Source organism: Seriola dumerili, unplaced genomic scaffold (assembly GCF_002260705.1).
Source record: "Seriola dumerili isolate Sdu_G_001 unplaced genomic scaffold, Sdu_1.0 BDQW01000302.1, whole genome shotgun sequence".
NCBI classification, from domain to species: Eukaryota; Metazoa; Chordata; class Actinopteri; order Carangiformes; family Carangidae; genus Seriola; species Seriola dumerili.
This window is the reverse complement of record NW_019174557.1, coordinates 1,172,300-1,183,123: the sequence shown is the minus strand read 5'-3', so window position 1 is coordinate 1,183,123 and position 10,824 is coordinate 1,172,300. Positions and strand designations below refer to the sequence as shown.

General features: G+C 39.9%; 1 protein-coding gene across 1 annotated transcript; it reads right to left on the bottom strand.

Moving 5' to 3' along the window:
- Positions 1 to 2,503: 2,503 nt before the first annotated feature.
- Positions 2,504 to 10,511, bottom strand: LOC111231550 (cysteine protease ATG4D-like). Its single transcript, XM_022758687.1, has 11 exons — positions 10,155 to 10,511; positions 8,125 to 8,392; positions 7,892 to 7,975; positions 7,316 to 7,489; positions 6,379 to 6,730; positions 6,189 to 6,253; positions 5,880 to 6,031; positions 5,682 to 5,760; positions 4,319 to 4,395; positions 4,049 to 4,168; positions 2,504 to 3,305 (listed from the first exon to the last, which is right to left on the bottom strand). Exons 2-11 carry the CDS (start codon positions 8,339 to 8,341, stop codon positions 3,126 to 3,128), a joined length of 1,500 nt encoding a protein of 499 aa, XP_022614408.1. The 5' UTR covers positions 8,342 to 8,392; positions 10,155 to 10,511; the 3' UTR covers positions 2,504 to 3,125.
- Between the last annotated feature and the right edge of the window lie 313 nt (positions 10,512 to 10,824).

Genomic DNA, 10,824 nt, shown 5'->3' with positions numbered 1-10,824 from the left:
AGAGGAGTAAAATTATTTTTGCTAAACTCAAAATGATGACAATACACTATGCAAAAGTTACTCATCTAAATGAGCATTAATTTAGTGGTTTGATTAGACAAAACTCTTAAAAATATCATGACAGTGAAGCTGGATTTGGGACTTCAACTGTAATAAATGAAGTGGATGCATAATCTTTGCAGGATATGGGTGAATTTAGTCCAACGCCTCTCAAATTGTGGACTCTCCATTCTCCTGCTGCGCTGCACCAAATCACCCGTTGCGCGCATATGCAATTACAGCTGTAGGTCTAGCACTGAAGTTGAACTGTACACGGGGAAATACAGTCAATTATGCACATGACCCAATGCTACTCAGAAATGTCTTCACTCAGACCACAAAAACGTGTCTCGTTAAATATAAAAAAGGGGAATGGCGGACTGTGCTTGTGCGACTGACCTACCCGCATCAACAGGACAGACAGTCCTGGATGAATGTCTGCGCTCCCGAGTTGATATTTGGGAGAAATAAAAGAAGACGCAGTTGCTGTTGCAATTAGTGTACTCACCCTCTTTGTAATCTGCCTCCAAGCGTTGATTTGTTTCACCGACGTGGCTCGAGCGCCCCCCTCCACCGCTCCTATGACCGAATGTCTAGTCACGGCCGTCCGCCAGTGCGCATGCGTGCGCAGCGACAGCAAGGCTCTATTCACACTGAGCATCAAGTCTGGACTGTAGGTTTTTAAGAAAATGTATATATACAGTTTGTAAACGCCATATAATCATTTACAGATGTGCTCAAATGTTACTGTCGACACGCACGTTAAATATTATGTAGATACGAGTCTGCAAGTTTTATCAGGCTTAAATTGAGACTTTAAAAAACCCTTTAAATGCTAAAAATGATCAATGTGTTTACTTTTCTTGTTCTATTCAATTATTTTTTCATAAATTATGATATATACGACTGTTGTATCGTGGAGAATCTTGGTTATGAGGCGAGTAATGGCATGATTATTCTACCACTACACAGGGAAAATAAAAATAGATACATTAAACTAAAATAATAAATCAAACAGGACTTTTTTTCCTTTTTAGGCCTATTTTTTACTTACTGATCATGACACCTTTTCTGTGCATGATGACTGTCACTGAATAAATAAATGATAAATATGTTACCTAAAGATGTGCACTGCTACCAACAATGTCATGACAAGTCCAGCTTTCACCCTGTAACATGAATGCATGCCATAATTCAAGTCCTTTTGAAGTCTAGTACATTTGGTGTAGTTCTGAAGCCACTTTGTTTGTTGGGGGTTGCGTGTACAGAATTATTTTATGCCGAGAACACTGCAATGAATAAGAGGTCCGATGGTCATAAGTGTTTCTAAGTAGTAAAGATATTTCACACCCTTACATGAGTTCAAAGTGAGGGAACTTGACTCCAGATCACAGGACAGGGTTGGTTTTAAAAGCTCATCATGCCAACTGTGAATTGTGGAGGACAAGTTTCTAGTGCCACAATGCAGCTCTTCCAAAATGCAAATCTATGAAGTATGAGATACAAGTGAAATGTGATTCCAGTGTTTGAAGTTTATTCAGGACAACAAACCAAATGACAGTAGTGCAACTTGCAGTAGTAGCCTTCACGTAAAAAAGGGACAAACAAAACACAAATGACATTGCAACAGAAGCTTGAAGATCCAGGCAAAATCTCCATTCAGCTTGTGCAGGCCAAGGTAGACCCAGAACCTGTGCTTAAGTAAAAAGAGCTGCTTGGGGTTTTGCTTTGTGAAGTAATCCAGATAACTCCGTAATCTGGCTTCATGTGACAAGCCACAATTTGACAGTTAAAGATCCGCATCCATTTCCGACTGAAGAGACCATTTGTCTTCAACCCCCTATCTGGAAGATGACACAACTCTTCAAGCAAACAAAACATTTAAACAGCAGATTTCTGAGAGTTTCATAATCTTAATGATGAATAATAGAGAGCCACAAATTTGGAAGGGTATGGGATCAAGACCCTGGGGTCAATTGTGTGATATTCAGCCAGTCTGCAACACTAGAATGAAGTTACAGCTGCTCTTGAAAGGTGGAAGTCCAGTGATGATGTGATGAGGAGCAGTTGCTTGCTGAAGACGCAAAGACGCTCAAATGTGTTTGTTAAGCAGTATTTGCCAAATTTATCATTTTATATTCACAAAATTGCCTAAGAGAAGAACTCATGAGTAAAACAAAAAAACTCATGAATGATAAACACCCCTGATCAGAAAATCAACACACTGTTTTAGACACTGCCTCGGGCTAACAAAGTAACTAGCAATGAAGCAAGCAACACAGATATGGCGAGCAGGACGGTGGGGGACAACTCTGAGAGACCGCACGAAATGTAACGCAACATGAATCAAGAGCTGCAACTGAAAATACAGAAAGTGAAGAAAGAAGATGCTCTTGGAAGAATTTGAAACCTCTGCGAGTTGCAATGTGACTCTTAAATACATCAGGATGCTGATTAAAGACAAAACGAATAAACTACACTAACCCAAACACTCACTCACACGCAAACACTCACAATCACATTCAGAAACCTGATAAATAAGGGGGGAAAAAAAGGAGATGTACAGCAGCTGGTATATAATACAAGTCAAGAACAATGTCAGGCAGCCGCTCACCTGACCAGTGAGCTCATTACATATTATGTAGACCACACATCATCTCCAGTGTGTCCAGTTAAGACCAAAGAAAACACAGTAGTTGAGTTGTAACTGAGTTGAGGACTTTAAAGCGCTTGATTTTGCTCCAACATGTCCAAGGGTTTTTTTTCTTTTGGGTGTGTGATAAAGTGAATCATGAATACTAAATGAAACATTTCTAACCATGATCCATTTTAAAATCGTGCCTTTGCCCAGTAAAGTTATGCTCCAACCCTAATGCCCTAATAGCTTATAATACTCATCCACAGAGAGGTGATGACAGGAACCACACAGTTTTTTTTTATTTCTGTTCACCAGTGAGGGTGATAAAGCACAAAAGCATCATGTCCACCTTGCAGCTGCAACAGATGAGTTCTTCCATTTGAAAGGAAACAAACCGTTCCCTTTCTGCCCCCTACAGGTGAGAGCTGGGAGAGCATCCCCCTGAGACTTAAAGGAACACAAACTCATCACTGTTTCTTCTGTTGTTACTCCTGCCCAGTTTTCCCGGGGGCAGGATGTGGGCTGCAGATCCACTGTGATTGCTGCTGTGACCCTCAAGTCCATAGTCCTGACTCTGGCCCTCTACAAAGGTAAAGATGGGGTACTTCTCCTTGGATGATGACAGGGCCTGGGAGGACAACAAAGCTCAGTCAAAACGCTACAGAATATAATCAGACGTAGAGTGATTAAAGGGGAAAACACTGTTATTTTCAGTATCAATTAATTTGTTGACCATTTTCACAATTAATTATTTGTTTAGTCTATAAAATGTATGTAGGGCTGCAACTAATGAATACTTTCATTAATGATTAATCTGCTGTCTCTTTTCCCATATAATATTTTTTTTGTGCTGTTTATAAAATGTCACAAAATAGTGAAGAATGCTCTTTATAAATTTCCAGATCTCAAAGTAACTTTTTTTTTTTTTTTTTTTTTAAATCGCTTGTATCCAACGAACAGTTCAAATACCAAAGCTAGTCAACGTAGTGTCATACTATAAATGACAAAGAAAAGCAGCAAATTCCCATATGCGTATGTGTGTAAATTGTGAAAAATGTCCATCACAGTCCAACACAGCACAAAGTGATGTTTGACCAACAGCACAAAATCTAAAGATATTGAATTTAGAGTGATATAGAATAACAAAAAGCTGCAACTCCTCACATTTCAAAAGTTGCAACCAGTGAATATTTGACATTTTGGCTTCTTAATGACTATAACAACTGATTACAAGAATCATTTCTGCACTACACTACAAACTATAACTATTATGAACAGATACTTCCAAGGAGCAGGAATGTTGCTGTTCTTCTGATGTTTCATGGTAACAAATGTAGGGTCAGACAGTAGGAGGAGGGTGTACAAACTCACCACACTAACAGCAGAACACAGAGACTCAAAGTCCTTCTTGTTCTTGGCATAAAAGCCGATGGTACAGCTGGGATCCATGCGGTTGAAGGGCATCTTTTTGGGAGAGGTACAGTGGAAGGACTAGAGAGTGGTAGAGGGAGACAGAGGTCATACAATTAAGGTTAATAATTAAGGTTAATGAGCCAGTATGATCTGGAACATGAAATAAAAAAGTCCAGACGGACAGGAATGAGACAAAAATGTAAAAGAGACATGGACAGTGCAACCAACCTCCAGTGAGAAGTTGACTTGTGTTACATCCACCACAGGTTGGCAGTAGTGAGGATCCAGATACAGCAGCTGCTCGTCTGACAGACAGAAAGGAGAAGTTGTGAAGAGGAAATAAAACACAGCATCAAAGTATGAAGTGTCCACCTGCTAAGCACTTGGCCAGACACAGACGAAAGGCTGTCATATATCTACTGTCTCTCTATTGTCAGATTTTGTTACCACTGATGCATGTAGCATGTAGTATTTAAAAAAGAAAAAGGAAAAAAAAAAAAACCCCAATCACTGTATTAACATGTTATAAAAGGGCCTGACCTCTCAGGTTTGGTTTCTGAAACTATTTTCACTTCTTCTATTGTGTGTCTCGTTGATGATTCATAGATTCATTGTCTAGTAGTCAATATAGTCAAACCTAACATAGTTACCAGAAGTGTTCATACAATCTTCATAATGATTAAACAAGGTGTCTTATTTACATCTTTAACAGTCCTGTGTACACTCTGCCATGAGAAAACCTTTGATGGAGATGGAGCTGCATTGATGACTTGGCACTGTTATTTCTGTACTATACTAAAAAGAACTGTTCTAGGAGAAGGGTTTCCTGATATACAAAAATATAGGATGGGGTGAAGGCAACGCTTCCATAGCTCCCAACACTGCAACGAGCATCAGGACACTTTAATTGTGCTTACACTTTACACATCTTTGTTTAAAATTGTTGTTCGAATTTTTCTCAGGTTCAGTGTAGAAAATCTAACCAGCTGACCCACTATCATCATCAGACAACCAACATCACTGATTCAGAGATGATTTCCCTGGGAAAGATGCGCCACTAGAAAAGCCCCTAAAAGTAAAAGAAGAAAAGAGCGGTGCCTTCCAGTTTGACTGAACCCATGTGGGAAATAATGTGCAGAAACAGCGTGGGCATGCTGTAATATGAAAGACAGTTTATGTGACAAGTTTCTATCTGTTTCTAAGGACTGTGAGAGGTTTAAACCACCGGTTCACAAGCGACAGCCTCATGATTATCAAACTGCCCTAAGCAGAGCAGCATTTCTCTGCTCACGTTTACATAGCCTAAGTTTAAGTTTTACAGCTTTACAGGTGGGTCAAGCAGGAAAGACAAGATTCAAGATATACAGTATTAAGAGTACAATATGTTCAGTGTATACCTCTGTGTCTTGATAATACCACAAGAACAGTTACTTTTCTTAGGGATATATTGCTAAGAAACCTGCTGACACTCTATAGTCCTGGGTTTTGCATTGTGTATTCAAAGAAAACCAGATCCTGCCTCTGAATATGGATATTGTTATTTATTCCCTTCCTTCCTTCCTTTCATTCTTTCACAAACCATGTTTCTCACCTTGGAAGCCAATGAAGTAGAGTGAATGCTTCGGTTTTCCTCCGATGATTCCAATACAACACTCCAGCTTTAGGATGTTCTAGAAACGAAAAATTTTAATTCTTCTTTTCTTTTTTTAAAATTCTTAAGGAAACGTTACTCTTGGGCAACAACTCCGAGAGATTGAGGGAAGGGAGGCATGAAGCAGAATATACAGACCTTGACACATTCAATGTAAGATGGGTTGAGGGCCTCCCCTCCCAGTCGGACAGGCACCAGTATGATGACAGACTTCCAGGCTTGGCTGGACGGATCAGGAGGAGTCTGGCTTAGTGACAGATCACATAGATGCAACACATCCTCTTTGTACACTACAAAGCACAAACACAGGGTAGAAAAAAAAATATGAATGCATAAAAATACGTGCCAGATTTATTCCGGTGTACATGTTGGAGCAAAAAAAATAAACATATTAATACCTCTGAACTGATCTCTCTGAAAATACTAAATAACGTCTGTTAATTTCACCTGTACAATCTTGAGCCACATACACAGCCAGGTTGTGAACAACAGCGGTTTTGGCTACTGCTTTCCTAAAAAAAACAAACATATTCATAAATCCAATCAATGCTAATTGTGTCAACTATGTAAATAGTTGTAAGATTATAGTAAAACTTTGTTTGTAGAAACAGTGCCTCTTCAAACATGGAGCTCTTACCGTAGTATGTGTGCCACTACAGAGGGGCCGTACCAGTCACCAGCCTTCTTCCCTGAACTTTTGCCGATTTCCACCAGCTGGTGAACTCCAAAAGGTGCCGGGGGCTGATCCCCGAACCACGTCACCAACTTGTGGTGGATGGGCTCTGCTTGTCTGTCCCTAGCACACTCAGGTCTCTTCTTCTGGCTGCATTTGGGCACCTGGTCGCTTGGCAGAGACTTTTCAGGGGTGTTAGATCCTCGTGGAGAGCCAAAAGAAGGTATGGGGACGCCACCAGCCCGAGCTGGGGAACGTGGTCTGAACACCTCAAAGTCCACATCGGTTAGCTGCTGAGCATCTGGCCAAGCCCAATCTATGGAATACAAAAAAGGATTCTTCTTAGCCGTTGTGTACAACCAGGTTGAAGATGTGTGGGTATTTTTTCTTGAATTTCAACAGTCTAGCTTTCAATAGTGAAGGTGTAGGCATGTTTTGAATGCCATACTAATTAGCATGAAAACATAATGAAAACATTATAAATAGACAGAGCAGAAGTGAAAAGCAGCATGCAAGAGGCCGGAAATAAACTCTGTCAGCAATAAGAAACAAACAGCAGAAACAAAACAGGATAAGTAAATAAACTAGTCAATAAAAATTCACAGCAGAGATGAAAATGAGAAGAATAACACAGGAATCAGAGAAACAGAAAGGATGCAAGAGGTCAGGTTTTATTTATTGGTCTTGAGTCGATGTATCCTTTCAATTAAGAAGAGCATTTGCTTTATACGCATGGGAGTGACACCACATTGAGAGAAAACTGTATTTTTTTTTTTTTTTTTTACTGTTTAGGCAGAACAAGATAAAACAGCCTGTTCGAAGGTGCTGATTTGCTTTCTATCCAAGTAAATATACCAATATATTTCTATGTGCGGGCGTGAAAATGCATAAAGACACAAACCTCTTGGCATCAAATGAACCAGGAGTCCCTGTGCCAGCAGCATCTGGCCACTGCGCAGCATGCAGCCCCAACCACAGTCTGTGGTCCAAGTGGAGCCCTCCAGCTGAGGGAACTCCCTCCTGTATGTGAGCCATACCCTGGAAACAAAAGCCAGGCGAAACCGCTCCACCTCATCTGAGAGGTAGTGAGGTAAAAGGATGGAGGAAGAGACACAGAAAATGAAAAAGGACAACCTTTAGATCATGTTTTTTCAAGCAATAAGCTGTTTGTGATGATTATCTGAAAGGCAAAGATGAATTTACATGATTTTTTGTGAAATAAAAGACAAGGAGGGGAGCTTTCTTTTCTTTTTCCATCTACTGCTCTGTGTTCTTTGATGTAACCCTGCAGCCTTTCAAAGAAAAAAAAGGTCCAAACCACTGTGGTTAACCAAAAGCACACATCACTACAACATCTTCCTGAAGTTTCTCTTTATAGAGAAGAAATACAGCTACCTACTCTGCATTAAAGGTGTTAACATATAATGGCCTTTACTGACCTACAGTTATTTGAGATATGCTTGTGTTTAGAACTTACCCTCACTGTTGAGTAGATAAGAGTGTCCCAGGACAGTGACGGGTGACATCTTGTTGAAGGAAGTTTTGGATTTAACAGTCCAACCTGCAGACAGGAGAGCAAGGAAAGTAGAGGTTGGTAAAAGGGGCAATCCCAAAGCAAACATGTTGACCAAAAGAAAGAAAGAAATAAAACTACATGCTGTAAATCTAGAGCACAGGCACCCACACACTGTTCCTGGGCTAAACACAAACCATATTTGACGTTGTTCCATGCTGACATCAGTTTGGCTTTCAGTTTGTCCATTTCATCAGGCTCTCCGGCTGCCTCTCTGCTGGGATCTGGAGTCTGAGGCAGCCTGAGACCAAAGCTGCCCTGCCGCTCCATGGGCTGCTGCCTCCTATTCTCCACCAGCTCATCCTGCATCACTCCCCCTATGTACTGTGCTGCGCTGGGGGAAACTGAGTTCATGCCTCTGAGCGCTCAGAGCTGGACTCTGGGGCTCCTCATTGCAACACAGAACTGTTGGAGAGAACAAAGGGAGGAAGGGAGTACAACATTAGGTGAATTATTGACAGCTTACAGATGTTCACATTTGTTGCTCAAAACACTTATTACAATTAATATGTAAAATAATATCTTTGTATTTCTACTTCTTTGTTCTTAACCTAACATTGGCTAAAATTCTGTTTTTCACCACTGTCATTTTACCATTGCTTCTTCTGTCTACTCTGTACATATTATATCTATTGCATGTCACATACCAAGTTTGTCCTTGAATAGGGGTCTTATCTTTTCTGTATCAAGGGTGTAAGGACAGAGGGTGTAGATTGTGATGCACTCTGGAGGTAAATTTGTCATTTGTGACGTTTAGTTATATAGATAAAAATGATTTGACTTGACTGGTCATGGTCTGATGACTCCTCCTGCGAGCTCTTCATTGGTCAGTGTTTATTTGGAGTAACTTTGCACATGCTGTGCAATCTCATGCTCTCCAAAAACGAAACAACTATGGTAGTGGAAAGGTTGATTCACTTAAGATTCACTGATCTACTAGATTTTTGTTTGCACTTTTCTTTAGCAAGTTCTTACTCAGAGGGTGACTGAAAAATTAAAAACTGGTGTTATATATTAACATGAGGAGACACTGGCTACTTGGCTGTATAATTTTAGAATTTTACAAACTACACAAAACCATCAAATCACATGAAAACTGAACAAACTCCATCCACTGATGAAGACCTTGAGAATGGTTGAAAGTTGAGCTAAAACATTTAGTTGAATAATTGTCAATTAGTCAACTGACAGTAAATTTATCACAACAAACAATTTTAATAAAGCCTGTTTATGTTGAGCAAAGTTCATTCTTGACAGCAGTTTGACAAAAGTAGTTTCTCACATTATCTAAAATTATCTTTGGGTTTAGGACTGTTGAACAAAAACAAGGCAATTGGAATATGACAACTTGCACTCTTTAAAGACCAGTCACTTAATTGAGACAATATTCAACAAATTCATTGATAATAAAAATGTGTTACTGGTCAGTCAAGTCAAGATTTTTTTGTCAAACAAATTTCAGGGGTTAAGAATGAACTTCCATATTCTTCTAATCACATTTTTTTTCCCACTGTACAGGAAAACACTACAAGCACTACAGATATGATTCTATATGACAAAAGCAAATCTTCACTTCCTGAAAAGGTATAAATAAATGCTGCTTTGTCAGTGTAAACTCAAGTCATCAGTCTTCAACTACTGATTTCACAACGCACCAAACACGTAAGGAAAGTACCAGTGACTTTTCTACCCTGAAACTGATGAGTAGCAGCTTTACCAGGGAACAATAGTAGATGTGTGGCCACTGATTACACTGATGGGAATATTTCTGTGAAAAAAAGCCATCATGTGATTAGCATTTGACAACCGGCATGCCAGGCTTTCTCTGCGTATTTGAAAGTCACCTGATTATGGTGGCTGTCATCATTCATCAGCGTAGATCAAGCTGTTAAACGTCTAATGCAATCACATTGCTACTGTGTCTGTCACGACATTGACTGCCTTTCTGACCAATAACCTTACTGTAATTTCTATGTACTGTCCGGTCCCACGACCTAGAAGCAATAACTTCTCTGTTTCTCTCTCTTTTTTTTAATAAATACTATGTTTTTCCTCTAACACACCATCCAAGCCTAACAATCAAGTGACCGCACAGGTACCCGTAGACCTCTTTAAAACATAGCTAATTCGTTTAAAATTAAAAGTTCGCTAGCTGACAGCTAGGTACCTGCTGTAAAATCCGGTTAAGCTGCTCGGAACCTTGTAGAAGTTTGACTCATTTCGGCGTTTTCTCTTCTTTCCTCGCCCAGGATCGCAGTCTTCTCAGGTAAATTTAGTCCACTATTAGCTTAGCTTAACTTTAGCGTTTTTTAAGCGCTAGCCCCGGCGCCAGCTTGCTAGCATTCAAGACGCCCCGACCGAATATCTTCACGACTTTTCAACCAAATGCAGCTTATGTTAGTGTAGTAAGCGTCCCTCCAGTTGCCAGACAAGCCAATTTTTCCGCACGGCTGTGAAATGCATCCAGCACACTGCGGGTTTGATCCCCCTGTCTAGCAGCCGCCGCTTTGGCGTCTCCCTTCAACAACAGAGGACACTGACTTCCTGTTGTCCTTTCCTGACACAACGTCATTGGTTGGAGTAGTCGCTGTCAGAAAGCTGATTGGGTAATATTCGAATAATGGCCATAAGAAGCGTGCTACTGGCTAATATTAACTCTCACGGTTATGTAACCTGTAACCTAGGCAACAAATCATATCATAGTAAATACATTAATCATATGCATTTGTATAGATACATTTATAATTTGTAATATGAGTCACTGGTGGTACTTTTATTTAAATTTTATTTATTGAGGTTTAAAATAACCTAAACTGCAAATTCAATTCCCCAATAGT

What these genes read in the sequence shown, in the direction of transcription:
- LOC111231550 (XM_022758687.1), bottom strand. Translation starts at nt 8,341, where the DNA reads ATGAACTCAGTTTCCCCCAGCGCAGCACAGTACATAGGGGGAGTGATG. An exon ending in ATGGAACAACGTCAAATATG is followed by an intron (nt 7,976 to 8,124) that starts GTTTGTGTTTAG and finishes TCCTGTCTGCAG; the next exon opens with GTTGGACTGTTAAATCCAAA. An exon ending in AAGTCAACTTCTCACTGGAG is followed by an intron (nt 4,169 to 4,318) that starts GTTGGTTGCACT and finishes ACCACTCTCTAG; the next exon opens with TCCTTCCACTGTACCTCTCC.